Genomic DNA, 21,014 nt, shown 5'->3' on the forward strand with positions numbered 1-21,014 from the left:
TCTTCCCTCCAAGGTCATGATTTCAACCGAGGAGGTGTTTCCATGGAGACGGGGAAGCCCATCAGTATAACAGTCTTCCACAGAGATTTCTCTAAGCTTTCATCAGTTGTGGTGCCTAAAAGTAGACATTAATCCCTCTCCTGAAAGTATGCAGGTGTCGGTAGGTAAGAATACATAGCAATACAAAAGTCAACGGAGAGGGGCGCCTGGGTGGCTCAGTCGGTTGGGCGGCCGACTTCGGATCAGGTCATGATCTCGCTGTTTGTGAGTTCGAGCCCCGCGTCAGGCTCTGTGCTGACCGCGCAGAGCCTGGAGCCTGTTTCAGATTCTGTGACTCCCTCTCTCTCTGACCCTCCCCAGTTCATGCTCTCTCTCTGTCTCAAAAATAAATAAACGTTAAAAAAAAAAATTTAAAAAAAAAACAAAAACAAAAGTCAACGAAGAAACATGCGTAACTTTTTCTCCTTATTTGAACACAATAACTCACCTTCTATATTCATTATATTTAATATATATTATATTATAAAATATGTATTTATATTATATATATTTAACATATATTCATTTAATTCATCTGCATCCCACATTTCCCTGCCTAAAACCAAATTGATTTTTATTTTATTTATAATTTCTAGTAAAGACACACAGATGTTTAGGTTTGTTCTTTTTACTTGTAATGGTCAATACAGCACTCTGTGCTTTTTCAAGTAATGAATACTAGCACCGCCATTATTTTAAAACGGCATTGAGAATACAGTCAATGATACTGGAATAGCCATGTAAAGGCACAGACGGTAGGTATACTTGTGGTGAACACAACATAAGGTACAACCTTGTCAAATCCCTAAGTTGTACGCCTGAAACTAATGTAACATTGTGTCTCGGCGGCACTAAAAACAAACAAACGAACGGCCTTGAAACAGATGAATGGGTAAACACAAGGTAGTATATAGATACAATGGAATATTACTCAGCCTTAAAAAGGAACGGAGTTGTGAGACATGCTACCACACGGATGAACTATAAAAACATCATGCTCCGTGAAAGGAACGATACACAAAAAGACAAATATTGTAATGTACCACTTATATGAGATTCCTGAAGTGGTCAAATCATAGAAACAGAAAGTCTAATGGTGGTTATGGTGGCTGGGAGGAGTGGAGAATTGTGAGTTATTATTTATTGGGCGGAAAGTTTCAGTTGGGATGAAGAAAAAGTTCTGGAAATGGGGAGCAGTGATGGTTGCACAACATTTTAAATACACTTAATGCCACTGAATTGTACATCTGAAAATAATTAATATTCTAAACTTTGTGTTATTCATATTTTACCATAAAAAAAATAAATTGAGAAAAACAAACCTATTATAATATATAGAGAGTCTCCTACCTACAAGATGCCTTTCTATCATAACAGCACCATCAAATTCAGGTTCAGCCATATTTCTCCAACTAGATCATAAGATCTTGAACAATCTTGTGAATAAATCTTTACATGTTGTCAAATCACCTCTCAACTGATAGTGTTCATTCTTCACATACCTGTTGCCACTGATTTCTGATAATCTTTTAAATCCTTGACTGCCAAACTCTAGTTTTATTTCAGCTTCTTCTGTTAATTAGTTGTGTTTGAAGATCTTTTCACACATTTGTTGGTGATAGCAGAGCAAGTGTTCCCTACACACACTGTTTTTGCTTTTCTGCCTCCCACTTATCAAGTCCCTTCCTCCCCCTAAACTTGGTCATGGTCAAGCTCACCCTGAACAACTCGTGACCAGTGAAATGTCCAGTCCTTCCTAATACCCCTCTTCCATATTTTTCTTGTCTTCTGATTTTCCCTCTCCTCTGGTGTTCCTTCTAATCTCCTTTGTGAGTTCTTCTTTCCTAACCATCAATATTCCCTTGGGGTCTGCCCTCGACTATCTTCTCTGCTCCCTGTACACACTGCACACGCATGGCTTCAAAAATGGACCATAGGTTGGGGCACCTGGGTGGCTTGGTCGGCTACACATCTGACTCTTGATTTCGGCTCAGGTCACGATCTCACTGTTCGTTGAGTTCGAGCCCTGTGTTGGACTCTGCACTGACAGTGCAGAGTCTTCTTGGGATCTCTCTCACCTTCTCTCTCTGCCCCTTCCCCACTCTCTAAATAAATAAATAAATAAATAAATAAATAAATAAATAAATACTGTAAAAAAGCTTAAAAAAAAGTGGACCCTATGTTAAATGGCATCAGCGGGAAGCTTTGACACAAATCTTCCTCCTGAGCCCAGTCTTATATAGCGACTACCCAACGGACATCTCCACACACAGGCACGCTTCGTCCTTCATGTGATGTATACACTACACTCACCATTGAAAGCTGCATCTCATACTCAAACCTGCTTTGCTCTTGTGTTCCCTACCTCACTGAATCCCAACATCTCCTACACCACTATTCAAGAAAGAAATCTGGTCATTGTTGTCCATGATTCTTCTTTTTTACCAGTCCGTCTCCTTACCTGAAATCAGTCACCTCTTTCCTAAATGTTTCACGGACCTCAGTCACCTCTTTCCTAAATGCTTCGTGAACCTGGCCACTCTTTTACTTTCCTCCTAGCACTGCCACCCAGGCTGGTCTCTTGTCCGACAGTCACCACAGTCTATTAACTGACCTCCCCAACACCACTCTTTCACGCCACAAGCCATTCTCCTCACCATAGCCAAAGCAAACTTCCTAAAACACAAGACTGGTCATATCACGACTTTCAAAATTTCCCAACGTCTTTAAGGTGTATCCCAAACTTCACAATATACCTAAGAAAATCTGGACTCTCTCGTCACTTCTCCCAGCTTATCTCATACCACTCCGCCAACCTGGAGCTGTCGTCACCTGTCCGCATACACCTCGCATTCAATCATGCTAACCACCTTTCAGTTATACGGATACGTGGGGCCCTCTCTTGTCCCTCAGCTTTTGCACCTGCAATCGCCTCGGCGTAGAACGCTCTTCCCCAAGCCTCTTTCTCAGCTTCCTGCCTCATCACTGAAATGGCCACTGCTTGGCTACTTGCGATTCCTCCTCATCCTCTGTACATGACAGTAAATCTCAGTTTCCTCTTCCCAAAGCTGCCTCACTGCCTGGCAGAAGGCCTCTTGTATAGGATCCCTTTGGATTCCACGCTGAGTGGTTGGACTCCTACACCACTCCTAATTCCTCTTCTTCTCAAATGCGACTCTCTATTCTGCTATCATAGGTGTTCCATCCACCCTTCGTCTTGTTTTGGGTTTTTATTTTCAGGAGCTAGGCACCAGTCCCTTGTGTCCCCCAAACTCTAGGTGACTCACGTCAAGGCTTCTCTAAGGAGCTTCTCAGAGCGCCCTCCCTAAGCTTAAGATTTGAGTCTTAATACCATAACCGCTTTTTTCTAAAGTGATTCTCTATCTTCCTTAAAAAGCTCCTCTCAGCCTTTTCAACCAGCTTTGCTGGTGGGAGTTGGGGGGTCACCTGAGGATTCTGAAACCAGCTCTTGGTCAACTCCTTTTCAAGTGCTGCACAGGGGACAAAGGAAAACTTTGGCACATCAAAGGGACAGGGAAGGGGTCTGACTGGAAGAGAATAACAGAGGAGAGGAGTGATGAGAAATGTAATTGGTGGGCTAGGAAATGATGGAGAACCACAGAGAGGAGTTTGTGGCTTTTTATTTTTTTACAGAAGGGAAGCCACTGAAGTGGTTTGAGCAGAAGAGAGACATGACCTGTTCCCGTGTCCTAAAAGTCATTCCCTTTCCTTTGTGTAGAATGGAATTCAAAGGGCCAAGAGGAAAACCAGGAGAACAGTATGAAGGCATCTTAGAGGCTCAGTGGAGAGATGGAAATGGCTCAGATGAGGTGTTGGCGTCAGGCAAGGAGACCACTCAGTGGGATTGAAGCTCTGGTTTGCCTCTCTGTTAAATTAAAGCTGTGTTTTGTGGTCAAACCAACAGGCGTTGCTGGTGGATTGGGTATAAAAAAAAAAAATTAAGGGAGAAATGAGAGATGACTCCAAGGATTTTGCCTGGAGCGATGCTGTAATTTGCTGAGATGGAAACGGCCAGAAGGAGAGCAGGGTTAGGGTCAGGAAAGAGTACTCCCAAGTCTCTTGGGGGTATGTGAAGTTTGCAGTGATTGTTAGACGTGCACATGGAGAGGAGAAGGCATTTGGAGTCTGGAGTCCACATGCTCTAGTGTCCTGGTTGTCTATTGCTATGTAATAAACCACCCCCAAAATTTAGTGGCATAACTATAATTTTTCTTCATACTCATGGATTCCGTGAATCGGGGACATGGATGGTTTATCTCTGTTCTACAATATCTGAGGCCTCAGCTGGACAGACTCAACCAGCTGGGCATGGCTTAAATGATGTGAAGTCTTCTTTAGTCATATAATCTGGCACTGAGCCTGAAATGACTGGAGGGCTGGGCTCAGCTGGTACTGTTAATGAGAGTGCCTACACATGGCCTTTCTCTGTGACTTGGGCTTTCTTACAGCCTGATGGCGTCCGAGTTGTGGGGCTTCTTAACGATGACTGACGGCTCCAAGAGCAAGTGTTCTGGAAATTTGCTTTTTCTTCTTTAAGTGCGAACCGCATGGCCTTTTGTGGCCTGGGCCCAAAAGTCGCAAAGAATCCCTTCCATAGTGTTGTATCTATTGGTCATCTATTGGTCAACATAGTCACAAGTCTCCTCAAAGAGAGGAGACCCAGATCCCACCTTATAATGGGAGGAGTGCCAGAAGAATCTGTGGCCATACCTAGGATATCCCCAGATGCCCTGCTCGATGGTGGGGACCCACAAGAAGAGCACAGAAAGGCACTTCATTGTGAAGTGAATTGTATTTTTATTACTTTTCTAATATTTATTTATTTTTGAGAGAGAGAGTGCAAGCGAGCATGAGCTGGGGAGGGCCAGAAAGAGAGGGAGACACAGAATGCAAAGCAGGCTCCAGGCTCCGAGCTGTCAGCACAGAGCCCGACATGGGGCTCGAACTCACGAGCCATGAGATAATGACCTGAACCGAAGTGGGATGCTTAACTGACCGAGCCACCCAGGCGCCCCAGTAAAGTGAATTTTAGAAGTCAGTTTCCTGAAAGACGGACAGAAAGCTCAGACGACAAGACCTGAAATAGGAAAAAGAGAAGAAAATGTCCATGTTTTCCTAGCAAGGGCCTCAGTGCCGCCGGATACCCTGGAGCCTGAGAGAAAACTAAGCCTGGTAGTTACAGATGCGGCTGTTGTGTTCAATGGGCCAAAGTCAGGAGACGTGATCCAGTAATGGTCTGGTTTTCCTTTCACCACTTCTGATCCTCTGTCCATGTCTCTTCCCTACCCGCCGGTGGTAGCCTGGGCAAATCCCAAAACTTTACCATCTTTTCTGACTCTAAGAATGGTTTTATTTTCAGGTATTCACAAGCCCAGAACAGGATCTGTGTGAAGCGTATTTTGCTTTTGAAACTCAGGTAGTTTCGCACAAACACCCAGCAGTCAGGCCTCTTGAAACCTCGCGGTTTCGGGTCCTGGGCCCTGCATTGCAGCAACTGTCGGGAGCCCAGGAGCACCTGACGCTTGTGAAAAAGGCGAGCAGCCTGTGGCCTGCAGCCCGGCTCCTCCTGTTTCGTGAACTGGCCTCATCTGCTTAGTCTCCGGCGCTGGGATGGGCCCTGGGTGGATGGCACACGGCTTCCCCCTTCGCGGCCAGGCTCTGCATTTCCCCTCGTCATCTGCTCCCATTTAGAGTTCTTGCTTTGCTGTTGACCTTTCGTCAAGGCAGATAACCAACCGGGGACCTATCTCTGGGCTCCTCACCCACCACCGGGACGTGGGTGAGGCTCCTTCCAACTGACATCTCACAAGCTCCGCCCAGACTTTGCTCTTCACCACACACAGACTTTGTCCCTTGTCATAAAGGCAGGTCCACATATGGCTTTAGCCTACCCACCTGCTATGACACACACCCGGCACCATGGTGGGCCCCTGTGTGGTGGCCAAAAGGAACAGGGCACAGGCTCTTGCCCTGTGGCTGTCTCTCCCCAGCCTTCCCACCACTAGACTCCGGCATTGAGAAGCAGGTGCATCTCCCTTCACACACACACACCCTCTTGCTAATTCCTAAGAACGCACATCAGATTCACCCAAGAACCTTTTCTTAACTCACCTCTCTGAGCAGCAGAGGGGGGACATAGAAGTTTCTGCAGCTCAGCCACACCCAGCCAAGAGTGAGAGGTCAGCTTCCGCTTCCAGCAGACAACTCCATCTCTGTGCAAGGTGCCCTTGGCGTCCCTTCTCTGGACTTTAGGAGGAGAAGTCCCCCGCCTCTGCTCCCCACAGCACTTTCTACTTTCATGAAGTCACTTGGAAGAATCTAATCTCTCAATGAATCATAAACTTTCTCTTATCTAAGCTGGAAACCAAAGGTGGTCTGGTTGAAGGGCAAGTTTGACAACCTTCGGTATGCCCTGCATGGAAGTGTCCATGCTGTCATTTCTCTAGTATGTGGGAGCATTTGTCTCCTGTTGTCCTCAACTTAGAGGCTTGATATTTTTCTTGATTTATCAGTGTTAGACATTCTATTTAGCACTATCCGGTAGAATTTTCTACAATGATGGAGATGTTCTATGTCTGCACTGTGCAAAATGGCAGCCACTAGCCACATATGGCTACGGAGAACTTGAACTAGGGCTAGTGAGACTGAGAAGTTGAATTTTTAATATTATTTTAAGTAATATAAGTTAAAATAGCCTCTTGTAGCTAGAAGGTACTGAATTGAATGGCACCATTCTATAGAATAAGATGGCTAAAACTTACTTGATGCTAGCTATGTACTAATTAATAACCGGTCTTCTGATAGGAACTTTTCCAAACATTGTTTCATTTGATCCTACAACTATACAAGATGGACATTTTCTCCATTTCTGCTTACAATGTAAGCCAGGAATAATTTGCAACTCACTGCACCTCCTCCAGCTCTTTTGTCAAATGTCATTTTCTCAGATGGCTTACCATTGCCATTCTAGTTAAAACTGCCACCCTTGTCCTTCCATGCTATTTTTCTCAGGTCTCTTTTCACCATCTAACATACTATATGCTTTATAGTTTTGTTAATTGTCCACTTACCCTAACTAGAACATAAATTCAGCGAAGGCATAGATTTTTTGTCCCCCTCTTTCTCTAACGGATGCCTGGAACCCAGAACAGTGTTTGGTGGTTCCTCCTGGGGCGTACTAGGTTTTTGCTGAATGAATGGATGATTTGCCGTCTAGACAGACCAGGTCCTGCTCCATGAACGCCGTCTGTTCTGTGGAGCCCTTGTGTGGGTTTGCAAGTGAAGATGGTCAAAAGCCATCCTCAGAGGCTGAGACTGGGCAGAAATGAACTGTTCCACGTGTTCCAGAGAGAAGAATGTGGGTCCCTCGGGCAATCAAGGAGTAGAAGGGAAGAGAAGAAGGAGCCAGCGGTATGGCATGAGGCTGAGACACAGCACGAGTTTGGACAGCCTGTGAAAATTCCCCACTGTGGGGGGTGAGGGGAGGATCTTAAGACAGGGCTAATAGTGTTTTCTTTGCAGCCACCTGCATTGCTGTTATATAAATACAATATTTAATTAAAGCCGACTCTACTCATAAAAGTCTAGAGCTGTAGGTATATTAATTAACTATTTATTTTGGTGGAACTAAAGGAAGTCATTGAGTTTAATGGCTCCATTGACAATGTGTAAAACCCAGCACACAATAACTGATCAACTGAACTAATCTGATGGAAGCAGGCACCTCAGAGAGGGTAACCATGAGACCGACTCTAAGCCAGTCCTACCACGAGAACCTCACTGACACTCCAGAAATCCAACTCCCTCACCAGTTGAAGGACAGTATTTAAGAAATACGTGTTGAAGAATCGATCTGGATTTTCACAGAGGGTGAATGGACATTTGAGTCAATCTTACTTTGATCTCAAGGGCCAGAAGACCCAATATGGACGATGTACAGATAAGAAACTGTGTCTAGGAGAAATTAAATTCCTATGGCTCTACAGTGTTTACGCGTCAAAACCAGCCTTCAAAACTAGGTCTGTCTTCTGTCTGAACTCCAGGCCCATGCTCTTTCTGTTTGCCCCCACAGCACTTTCTGAAAGGACCTGGATTTGTGCCCTGAGTCATTGCCTACATTTGTGCAATTCCTTTAGTCTTTAAGTGCATACTTCATCTTCACCCTATTTAAAGTATGTTTGCAGCTGTCCGAACACAAGGCCAGTCTATTAAGTGCTTATCCTAGCCAAATTCTCCTACCTTATCTTAGCAACTGGATCTCCTTAATTTATATGTGCTCCACTCCTCATTCTTATAAATTCCAAACCCCATCCTTGATTCCACATTAAGCTCCCTGTCCAGATGCTAATTCATTTATCTATTCAGCTGAAAGACAGCTGTTTGAGCAGATACCCAGAGTTCTAGGAACAGTATGGAAGACTTTATGGCAGATTGGATTTTCCACAACAGACCCCTCAAATGCCAGATGCCAAGCAGAGTAGGTGGGGTCTTCTAGAAACCAGAGAAGAAGCTCGAAGAAGGCCAAAACAGGGCGTTTAAAAATATTTTCTTCAGAAAAAAAAAAAATGATTTCAAAGGTACCGGTAGTGGTTCTATTCCCTGAAGGTTATCAATTATATGCAACCAAAAGCAAGCAAACGTAAGTATAGTTATTTTACAAAGGACAGCTATTTGAGATTTACAGTGCAAAGCAAAAAGACAGCAAGTTTCTAAAGTGTGCAAAGAAGTATTGCTTTAGAAAGATTACAGTATAGTGGATAGATACTTCTATATTTAATATAAGTACTCTGAGTATTAATGGGATCTCCTTGCACGAGATTAATATCACATCAGACACCTGCATATCAAGATGGTAGCTAGAAAATTCTTTAGATGCAGTCTCCTGAAAGAAGGAAATTGGCTGTTTAGGAAAACAGCTGGCTTTCTAGACAAGTGATGAAGTATGAGCCCAGAGGGGAGGGGGAAGACAATGTCTGCTGAAAAGATGGCTGTGTTCAAAGGAGAAAGAAATGTGCTGTGCTCAATTCTTAAAATCTTCTCCATTATCTTTTCATTTATACTTCCAGGACAAGGTAGAAAATAGAGGTGAGGGGAAGAAAAAAAAATGTTTGTGGTTAAGCACAAGGTCACACTTTGTAAACTTGAACCTGTGTTCCCACAGGCGCTGAAGGGAAGGTAGGGGGCGATGGGTGGAGGGTCCGTGATATTCAGTGGGGATGGCTTCTCTGTTTGGGTTTCTTGCTGCTTCTCTTGTAAACCTTTCAAAGGCCCCAAACTCACTGCTTCTACATGATTTCCCCGCCCTACCCACCCTCCCCCCTTCCTCTAACCTTCTGCTTCTGAGAGACGGATCTTAACCTTTTTACTCATTCCATCCCTGGAGAGGTGGTGACCTAGTTGGGTGACCAGTTTGGGAATAACTGGTTGTCATCTGCTCAGCCTGGTCATTCTTCCTCTTGGGATATGCCCATCTCAGAACAGCAGTGGTTGCCCTCTGCCCCCCACACCCTCCTACTGATGAGCAGAGGTGGTACAGGTGGGTCGTCCAGTGCTGCTCAGGGAAAAGTCTCTCTCTCATGGGAACCAGGAGCTGTGGGGGTGGGGGCAGCTACTTCCTGCTAATAGCAGGAAACAAAACGTGGCAAACTTACCTCCTGCTGGACTTCCCGATAGGCTCTCACTCTAAGCTGTTCCTTCAACTAACTATTCTTGATCAGTAAATTGAGGCTTTATTCTGGTTTTCCATCCACTGTTTTTCATTTCATTGCTCTCATTGTCCCTAATTCAGGAAAAGAATATTGAAATGCTCCTCTGGAAACCTGTGGACAGCAATGTTAGAGACAGAGAAATCAAAATCAGAATAGAATGTGGGTGGTAAAATACGTGTGATCTGGAACGTGTGGACCCATGATATATAGTGGAGGCCAGGGAATTTTTGATGGTGTGTGGAGGCTTATATTGGGCCAGGTGAGTGTTCACAGTTGAGAAGGTGGCCTGGGTGAGGGGTTTTAGACCAGCCTGTGAGTATTTTGAATCCGGAGGGTCATGGACCTTATGGTGCTTTATTCACAGAATGTGACTTTCTGTGGAATCCCAACTGCCCTCGTTGGGCCTTTGGAAAGGCTGAGTGAGCCCTTAAGGAAAAGGCACGAAACCTCAGCAGAGGTGTGGGTCACTCCTCACAGACAGTGTCATTCCTTCAGGGACTCAGAAGTTGTACTGGCCCGATGCCAAGAGTCTAACTCTGATGACTCAGAGTTCATAACGAGACACACAAGACCATCACCGCATTTGCGTCACCTGTTTTGAAAGCCAGCCAATCTCCAGCCATTGGAGCAGATATCTCAAAGTTCTATTCCCAGGACACAGTACCCAGCATGCCCAAAGGCTGGAGTCCACACTCAGTGATATCTGAGATAAGCACAGCAGATGGAGAGAATCCTTGTATCAGTTCCCCCACAATGCCTGTCCGTCACTGCCCACTTTCTAGAATCTACCACCTGTGAACTTAAATTCAACTGGCAGGAACATCCCCAAGAAGGACCCCTTTGGTGGACCACAAGGAGCACGAGAAAGCGGCAGCAAGGTGGCATAAATTAAATGAAGTTGCCCGCAGCAGGCCTGTGGATGCCCTAACACCAGCAGCAGGCCCTCAGCCCAGTGGGCTATCTCCGGGCACCACTGGGCATTTCCAGGGGAAAGGACTCTTCACAGAGCTTGCAGGCATACCTGGGAAGAGTAGTACGTGTTGCTTTCCAGCTCTTTCAAGGCAGCTAGATCCCAATGCGCTACAGAATGCTAGCCAGGTTCCAGCTCTTCACCAGTAGTGCCTGGCCAACGTCACGGGCGCTACATGCGTTGCCCCAGATGCCATTCTGCATTGGGGCCCAGGGAGGAAATGGTGGCGGGGCCAGCCTCAGGTGCACTTGTCTACAGTTGGCGCTGGATAGTTTAAGTCTGTGTAAGTAAGCAGCCATCCCTCAGAGGTAGCTTTCTCAGGCCTAAAAATTGCCAAGTCTGCCTCACTTCAGAGTTCGCTTGTAGTAAATTCCCTGGGCAAAGCAGCTATAAAGCTGTGTCCCACAACCCGGCCTCCATCGGCAGTGTGGACTTCACCTACCACCTGTTTCTTTCTCACATGGTCCAGACCATGCTCTGGATCGCCGGTAGCTCTGAGCAGCTGCTCAAAGCTTGATTACAAGGTCTGGTTGAAAGTTGGATGGAATCTGGTAGACGTGACTCAGTAGATAAGTCTTTAAAACATAAGAACTAATAACGATGGTAACCCCCCCCCTTTAAAAAAAGCCCTACATGGGGCGCCTGCGTGGCTCAATTGGTTGAGCATCCGGCTTCGGCTCAGGTCATGATCTCAAGGCTCGTGAGTTCAAGCCCTGCGTGGGGCTCTATGCTGACAGCTCAGAGCCTGGAGCCTGCTTCGGATTCTGTCTCCCCTCGCTTTGCCCCTCCCCTGCTCGCACTCTGTGTCTCTCAAAAAAAAAAAATAAAAACGTAAAATAAAAACTTACAAAAAAAAGAAAAAAAAAAGCCCTACACCTCTATCCAAAGACTGAGATTAAGTAAAACAGTAGCAAGGCTAAAATCTGTGCCTCCTTAACCATCTGAGTGATGGGAATATTTTTCTTCAGGCATGATAAAATAGGAGAGATTTTCTCATAAGTCATACTGATTTTGATCAAAAGACTAAAATTAGTAAATTCACATGAGAGGTGAGAAAACGGATATGGAGTGTACAACTCTATTCAATTAGAAGCAATTTTAAATAATTTTATTTATCTGTCAATTTATCACCAATATCTAACATTTATGGTTTTGCTACATTTGGATAAGCACATTAGAAAGAATGTAAATTAAATACTATGAAAGTTGCCTTTTAATGAAACATAATCTTAACAGGATCAGGATATATAAATTTAGTGGTTTTATTGCATTATTAGAAAATTATGTTATGAAAGATACAAAAAAAAATCAATAGATGTTATTATTTCTGTTTATTTCACCATCAGTATGCCATCTTTTACCATTATGGCTTTGTATTTTCAATCTGCCCAATAGATTTCAAAGAATAGTTTATTACATGCCTAATAAAACACTTAAAATATTTACAGATTCAAAATAGATGTTTCAAAACTGAAAAAAGTTGACCTGAGAATTCAATATAGCATTGCCATTTATTTGTTTGACTTTTTTCCCCAAGTTGTTAATGTGGCAAAGTGTCCACATGCAACCTGTATCGTCTACTGCAACAAATATATTTAATTCCTTATTTAAAATTGGTTAAGCATTAAGCTACGTTAGGTTATAAAATTTACAGATGGAGAACCAAGGTTTAATTTATAACCATATTTGTTTTGAATGTAATAATTTAACAACAAATTATTTGCTATAGTTGTAGCATTCAAATAACGAAAACAATTTTAAGGTAATATTATTTTATGGAGTTAGACGTAACAGTTTTTTAAAAATCACCAATCATTGAGAAGGCCAATTCATAAAATAAGGAACAATGATCATGTAAATATGCAATATACAAACTGAAAAAAACCTTTCCAGAATTCTGCATGAAGGAAAAGATATACACTGTATATACATAATCCTGTCACTTGTCTTCGGCAGCCAAAAAAAAAAAAATCATAACAAACTTTCTTAGAAAAAAACTTCTTTAGAAGTTAATGTTAAAATAGGCATAAATGTGTAATGCTATGCAATATATAGAAAATTTCCCTACCTTATGGCTGAAAAACAAAGATAAAATCCTTTATCTCTCTGTCCCTCTGTATTACAATTTGAAAATCATGTAGGTATGAGGTAGTGTAGTTACTTGTATTACATGCTGGCTATTAAAAGTAATGCTGTATTTTACAAAATATCACACTTGGCCAATAATCAGAATATCATCAAAATAAACCCTTAATGCTAAACTATTTATATGTAGAGAGAAATCTAAACCAAGTGTCTAAAAAATCATATTTAAGTTCTGAGACAACTAGGATGTATCATAAAATATTAAGTAACCTTTCAAAGCAGTTATTTACAGTAGCAGTTAAAGCAAAAGGTTATGTGACATTTGCACATACACAAACTGATATGACAGTTGAGTGGACACTGAGGTAGGAAATCAAGGATTCCATTGGTTTTGTATAAGATTTTACATTTTGTAAACCAGAAAAGTTTTTATATTATTTTATATTTTGGAGTTAAAATTTTAAATTACAAGTATCAAAGAGCTAGCTACATGGGGATATTATCTATCTACCTATCTATCTATATATATATATATATAGGTATGCACACGCGATTCTTCTGTAGTATGGGATGCACTATCATAGAATTACCCTCCCTGACAAGTTCTTAAGTACTCTTATAAAAGCTTCTAGAAAATAAACAAGCCCAACTAGTTTTGTCTTACAACTAAGTCAATAACAGAGATAACATACAAATCACTGAAAACATACTAGCAATTATCTCCCCCGCCCACCCATCAGAAAGGGTAACATTTGATAAATTACTCTGAAATATGAACTCTGGTCCCCATATGCTGTCATGACTAAGGTCTACTTGCTAGACTTGCTGCTGTGGATGCTGGACTCCCACGGTAGCTACACAGGCCCTTCACCAGACTCGGGATGCAGTTGCTAAGCCTCTCTCTCAGGTATCTGATCTTGGTAAAATTAAGTACTTTTCCAATCCAAACATGATAAATTACTCCTGTGCACCCTTTAAAACTAGGTTCTACCAATGTGAATATATGCAATTTTTTTAAAACACTGTTGACAAGGTTCATACTCTGTAGGTTTACTGGACTCTCAAACACCAGAATGGCTGAGAGCCACTGCAAAATGTTGGGGGGGTAAGTGCTGGGACTATAAAAGCTTTATTTTAAAACGGGACTGAATGAACACAAAGACCGATCACGAAATGCCCAAGTCAAAGTGATTTGTGTGCCCTTATACACCAGACCCGGGGAAGGGAAAGAGATTAAGTCTGGTTTCCAGATCCAAACCCACAATGGAACGAGACTGAACTTCGTCCTGTTTCACAAACCTGCACAGCTGTGTGTAGATACATTTTCCTCTACAATAATGCTGTTTACAAGTAAACCACAGGACTTCGGAAATAGGATGAAAAATGAACTGCCGCTCCTGATAAACGTAAGCAGTTTTCTTTCCCCACGAGGTCTGCTTTTCTTGCAGGGGTCGTGACCCGGGGCGGAAAGGCAGAGCGCCTGGTGTCTGGGGCAGCCCTGCGGGAGTCCAGGGAGGCCACGACAGGGCTGCGGGGTGCCCCCTCATGCCTGTGTCCCAAGTGGTACTTCTTCCAGAAGGGAAAGAATGTCAGGAACCAGAAAGATCATGGTGGACCCAGATGTGGTAGAGACTGCAGAGAAAGAAAGGAAGGGGGGAGAATGACACTTGTCTACTGTTGATGCCGCCAGCGTTTCTGAGGTCGACCCTGAGGAGGGAGGAGCAGAAGCCTCTGCCCGGGCCGACCGCGTGCCTCTGTGTCCTGCGTATTCCCGACGTAGCTGAGGAGTCGCGGTGCAGGCCACGCCAGCCCTGGCGTCGGTGGGAGAAGAGCAAAGCTCCAGGATTCGGGCGAGACACTGTCTTCCTCACCCTGCAATTCTGCACAAGTCTTCAGACGGCTGACATCCCACTTCAACACACGGCGGGGCTCTACCGGCCTCACTCGGGGAGGCATTTTCTTTGAAACCGCCGTCGTGCGAAAGGTCAGGTTCTGAAACTTGTGCAGGCCACTTCCTTAGCAGGAACTCTCTGCAGACGCTTCAAGCTGTTAAACTTTTGACACGCTGCAGTTTTCACTGTCCAATTCACTTTGCATATGGGAAGCGTTACTACCAATAGTGATTGTTCTTTCAAACGGAGTTTTTAAAGCCTTACGACATTTTCACATGTGAGTTTTCAGGATCCGGGAGGCATGTAATTTGTGCATCTCGTGGGAATCAGGGGAAAGTCAGGGTTGCCTTCAGAGGAATTCCCTTAACAGCAGAGCTAGCGGGGGCCAATAACCAATACTGTTAAGAGTCAGAGGCTGTATTTTGCTCTTAAGACGTCAAAACTGCAGCGGAAAACGAGACGGTGTGCCGGAAGTGAATGCGAGTTTACTCATCAGTAGTACATTTATCAGTCATCTGCTGGCAGAAGTCCGAGATGCCGCCCCCCTGCCGGCACGGTTCCGAAGGCCCGGCCTGCTCGGGGGCGGCAGGAAGCCGGGACTCGCCGGGGGCACAGCCCGCAGAGCCCCCGCCCTTCGGGCCGGGATGGGGATGGCGAGGGCTTGGCTCCCCGGCAGGTAGTGCCGCGGGGGGCCCCTCAGGTAAACTCAAAATCGATGGTAACGCAAGTTCGCCATCAGGAGTACTTTTTTCTTTCTCGGAAATTAAAAATGAAAGTGGGCAATCTGAAGCAGAGTACTTGGCGAGTATCTGTATTTGTTCTTGACTTAGAGCTGCTTCTTTACAGACTTGCTGGCAAAGTCCTGTTAGGTTCTGCTTCGTCTCACCCAGAGTTGACAAAATGTGATCTCTTTCTTTCAGCAAGCTCTCCTTTTCATTTTGCTGTGAGATGGGAAAGAGAATACAAGGACTTGTGTTTAGTAGCTCAGTCGACATTTCTGAAGTAACCAAACATTCGTATCTCCTGGGTCTTCTCATTAAATGAGACCACCAGGGATTTCTACTTCCAACTCAATTCAAAATTTTTTTAAATAACCCAGAGGCCCATAATCCCTCATCCAAAACTCTGATGTATCTTGGGGTTCAGAATTTTTCAGATTTTAGAAAGACAATACGGATGCACATGTACTCCCTCCAGCAGGGCCTGGGGCGGTACCCCACGGTCAGACATCTTCATGTTTCTAAATAAAACACATTAAAATACCAAATAACGCACATAGTAGGAGAAAGAAAGACTTGACAACAGCCTGGCGTCAGTTTTTTTTTTTTTTTTCCGGTCAAAACAGTTTATGACAAACTTGCCATGTTTTCAGAGCTTTTTGGATTTACAGATTGTAAACGAAAGTGGACCATACGTTTGCGATGGAAAACAACCAAAAAAAAGTACGAGTACACCGGGCACTCCACTCCCTGAAGGATTCTAACCATGACCAACATTTGTTGAGCATTTGCTTTGTCCCAGATATTGTGCTAAATGCTTTCAAATATGCAGTCTCAACCACATCATTCACACCATGACTCTGTTGATTTAAGTAATATTACACCCATTTTATAGATGGGACTGAGAGCTTAATATGCCCAGAGTCAGAAAGCTACTAAGTGTGTGTATTAAGTGTGTACTAAGTATGTACTAACTGAGTTACTAAGGTGTGAAGAACCTGGGGATGAACTTCGTGTCTCTTATTTATTATTTTTGTTCCTGTTATGATTACTATTTAAAGTTTTTATCCCTGTAGGAACGCCCGCCGCAGGATGTTTTCAAACTTTTCCTGGTTCCTACATTTCTGTCCACTGTCACTTGCTGCTGCTGCGGCTTTCTGCATCAGTGTCCCACCTTATCCTTCCTATTCTACCGCTGCAGTGCTGCTTACCTAGGATGAGCTAGGAAACCAAATAATCAAGCTATTTATAAACAAAGAGTAAATAAATGTTGGTAGACGGTCACAGGTTTCTCCCGTGAAATTTATGACAACTCTCTTGGCTTTCTGCCCACTGACAGGCTCTGGAGGAGAGGTTGCAAGCTAACACTGAGACAGGTTGTCTCAGAATGATAATGCACAATGGCCATCCTTTAAATAGATTCTTTTCTGGAACAAAAACAGCTAAAAGGGTAAAAGGAAATTTGCTTTATATAAAAGTGCTGCTACTGTTTTACATAAAAGTTTTTCTTAAAAAATTGTATGTGAACCCAGTTACTGAGAGTCAGGTGTTTAAATATCTCAAGGCCATCTACTATTTTGAGAAAATGTGTGGTGAATACAGAGTCCTATAGTAAATTTTACCTTATCAAATATTCTCCAATCTGTTCACATCTTTATACAACTGTTCTGTTTTGAAAATACAGGTATAGGTCAAAAATATATACAGTTTTATATACAAATGAATAAATAAGTAAAACCAAGACCAATGTTCTTGGTAACAGAAGAGAAATATACTTTTGGTAACAGAAAGTTTGTCAGTTGTAGGCTTCTAATAAAATGAGTCTGCAGGTGCCTAGAGGACACGACCTGTGCTTACTACTACCTATCCAAGAAGGAACACATTTACTGGAATCGGCACCCACTTTTTTTTATGACCTCCTAGAAGCCAATCCAAATGAGGACGTAAACAAAGCTTCCAGAAGAAAATAAGTATTTTCCCTCAGTCACAACAATACTCAGCCATAGACTCCTCTATCAAAGTTGGGATGAGTTTCCGTTCTAAATAGCGACAGACGAAATTTTAACTGCTGACTGGTCTTTTAAATTAAACGTGGTTAAGCAAATTAATGAAAATCTGAACTTTTTTCCAGAAATGAGAACTGCCACTTAATCTACAGATACTACGAAGATGACAAATATTTTATAACTTCTATCTCTTTAAACACCGATCATCTTGGGGCGCCTGGGTGGCTCAGTCGGTTAAGCATCTGACTTCGGCTCAGGTCATGATCTCGTGGTCCGTGAGTTCGAGCCCCACGTCAGGCTCTGTGCTGACAGCTCAGAGCCTGGAGCCTGTTTTAAATTCTGTGTCTCCCTCTCTGTCTGACCCTCCCCTGTTCATGCTGTCTCTCCCTGTCTCAAAAATAAAATAAACATTAAAAAAAAAATTTTTTTTAATAAAAAAAAATAAAATAAACACTGATAATCTTAAACATTCTCCCGACTTCCACCCCACTAAATAAAGGGTGACATAACTATACTCCTCAAGTACATCCCATACAAGATGTCTTGCTTCTTTCTTTACAACAACTAAAACCAACAGGTACAACCCTGCAATGCCACCATGATTAGTTCTATAAATTAAATGCCCCCAGCTGTGCCTCTGCACTTTTAACTCCTACACAGGTAAGTTTGTAGGCAGTCGGCTGATTTTTCCAGGCCACTCTAATTTTAAAACACAAACTGACTTCAGTAGAATTCAGTTTAATAACTGATTATTAAGGGGCAGCTGGATGGCTCAGGCAGTTAAGTGTCCAACTCAATCAAGAGTCTTCGGCTCAGGTCACGATCTCATGGTTCGTGAGTTCAGGCCCTGTTGTTGGGCTCTGCTCTGACGGCACAGAGCCTGCTTGGGATTCTCTCTCTCTCTCTCTCTCTCTCTCTCTGCCCCTCCCCCACTCTCTAAATAAATAAATAAATAAATAAATACTTAAAAAAATAACTGGTCATTAAATAAAAGTAATTCAACTTAATCACTTCGTGACATCTTTAATTAAAGACACCTCCTAAACATACGACCAGCATCCAGCTACCTATCTCTACAATGTATTTTCATTTTCTTAGAATGCAATTGTATAAAGCACAAGTCTGAGGTTCTGTGGCTTTAACCACAGATTTATAAGAAAAATAAAATTGGTGTTCTAGTACCATTCTGCATTTTATGACAAGTTTACATCCAAATCCACACTTTCAACAGTTAGTGTACAACATTCACTCAAATGTAAGAACTTAAAAATATTAAAAAAAAATTTTTTTTCAACGTTTTTTATTTATTTTTGGGACAGAGAGAGACAGAGCATGAACGGGGGAGGGGCAGAGAGAGAGGGAGACACAGAATCGGAAACCGGCTCCAGGCTCCGAGCCATCAGCCCAGAGCCTGACGCGGGGCTCGAACTCACGGACCGCGAGATCGTGACCTGGCTGAAGTCGGACGCTTAACCGACTGCGCCACCCAGGCGCCCCAAAAATATTTTAAATAGAACTCACCCAATAAAGGTAACGAGTGAAAGAATTTGGCACCCAAAGGGCTAGCTGACAGTGACAATGTTTTAGGTCAAAGAGTACTCACTACTAGAAAATGGTGATCAGTGGTTCCTTATGATGTAAAATCTCTGAACACACAGGTCAGGGAACTATGCAAGTGGCCCTTAAAAATATGAATACAAATGCTCAATTTCACTCATAAGAGAAACAGAAGCAAAAGCCACCCCGAGATACCAATTCTCCCTATCAGCCTGTGAAGAACCCAAAGCGGACAATAAACTTCTTGCTGAGGCTGGGGGCAGACACCCACATAGCTGGCAGGAAGGCAAAATGCTACGACCCCAGCAGAGCAGAATTCATTAATATCTAACAAAGTGACATAGCTATTTACCCTCTTCCAGGGACCCATCCTAAAGAGACACCTCCTTCAGCAGGAAAAAACAATGTGCAGTTATCCACTGCAAGGTCCCAAATGTCCACCAATAAGAACCTGGTATGATACTGCTCTGCAGTCACGGCCTAATATACAGAGCTGTGAAAGGAATGACAGCCTCTTTGAACTAAGAAAAATATTTGCTGGAAATCACTTCTTAAGTGAAAAGAGTGAAATACGGAAAAGCGCATACATAATTTGTTTACATAGCAGAAAGGATCCGAAGAATAAACATAAAATACTACCTGTTTTCAGAAAAGAAACACAAGAAAAAAATTAGAGACTAATGAAAAGAGTTACCCATAGGGCAGAGTTACAAATAGGGTACAGGGAGAGTCTGAGATCAAGGCTTCTGGAGTACAGCTTTCTCTAAACAGTTCTAACTTTTGAGCCATATCAATGTTTTGTATATTCAGAAATTACACAAAAAAGGTGAAGAGTAAATCGTAGTAATAAATAAACATTAATTTCACTGTATATTAAATTGCTAGCATAGAGAAAAAAAATCACTTCAAATAACTTTTAAACTTTAAACTTCAATACTCTGGAATATATATTTCTTAAGTCTTTTTTAATGTTTATTTACCTTTTGAGAGAGAGGGAGAAACAGAGCGTGAGTGGGGGAGGTGCAGAGAGAGAGGGAGACACAGAATCCAAAGCAGGCTCCAGGCTCTGAGCTGTCAGCACAGAGCCCGATGCGGGGCTCAAACCCATAAACCATGAGATCAGGACCCGAGCCGAAGTTGGACTTAACTGAGCTTAACCGACTGAGCCACCCAGGCGCCCCACTACGGAATATATTCAAGGACAAAAAAAGGCAAAGAAATCTTAAATTTTACTTAATCTGTTTCTTGTTACTAGTAGTTCTGACATTGTGATTTTGTAACTATTATATATATGATTACATATTTTAACATAATTATTATAACCATAATAAATATATTTACTATTTGCTTTATCTCAGCATATATAATTATATTTACTATTACTTTAATATCATATTTACTGTTTGCTTTATACTTATATACAAGCAATCATTACATTACAAATATATATTCACACAAAGCAAATAGTAAATATATTACTATAACTGAGAGCTAAGATTTTCCCTGTAAAGAGATAAAAAACACACATAGAAGCAAAGACAAGAGCTCTATACTGCTGAAGTTTGATTGAAAATATCTACCTGGCTCATGAGTTCCATTATACTTTTTTACTTGTATTTATCCAAGGTGATGTATATACTGAATGCACTCGTGAGTTACACAAACACACATACATTTCCCACTCTGTGCCCTCAAAGAGCCCAGAAGGAGTTAACACCAGCAGCAAGCATGCTAAAAGAAACCAGGGAATTTTGGATAATGATTCCAAATCTTGGGACAAGCAAAGTACAGGGCGAGCCTGTGACAGATTATTCTAGGCAGCACAGAAGCACTAATGGGGTCATGTCAAAAGGACTCAGCAGCTAGCCTGAGGGGCCTCTCTCTGGCCAACTTTGAAAAAATACCAACATCAAAAAGGCTAATGACTATTGTGGTTGTGAGAAATTAAATGAGGAAAAAAATCAATCCCTAAGTCCACAGTGCTACTGAAGGCATGGCATGGCGGGAGGGAGGCAAAC

The 21,014-nt window shown here is 42.7% G+C and overlaps 1 protein-coding gene across 3 annotated transcripts in view; it reads right to left on the reverse strand.

Moving 5' to 3' along the window:
- Positions 1-11,542: 11,542 nt before the first annotated feature.
- BACH1 (BTB domain and CNC homolog 1) overlaps positions 11,543-21,014 on the reverse strand; it is a 44,476-nt gene continuing 35,004 nt past the window's right edge. For all 3 annotated transcript variants that reach the window (XM_042998538.1, XM_042998537.1, XM_042998539.1), the window contains one exon: positions 11,543-15,655. In XM_042998538.1, the coding sequence (XP_042854472.1) occupies positions 15,200-15,655 (456 nt within the window). In that variant the 3' untranslated portion in view covers positions 11,543-15,199. The remainder of the gene's footprint in view (positions 15,656-21,014) is intronic.

Source organism: Panthera tigris, chromosome C2 (assembly GCF_018350195.1).
Source record: "Panthera tigris isolate Pti1 chromosome C2, P.tigris_Pti1_mat1.1, whole genome shotgun sequence".
Classification (NCBI taxonomy): domain Eukaryota; kingdom Metazoa; phylum Chordata; class Mammalia; order Carnivora; family Felidae; genus Panthera; species Panthera tigris.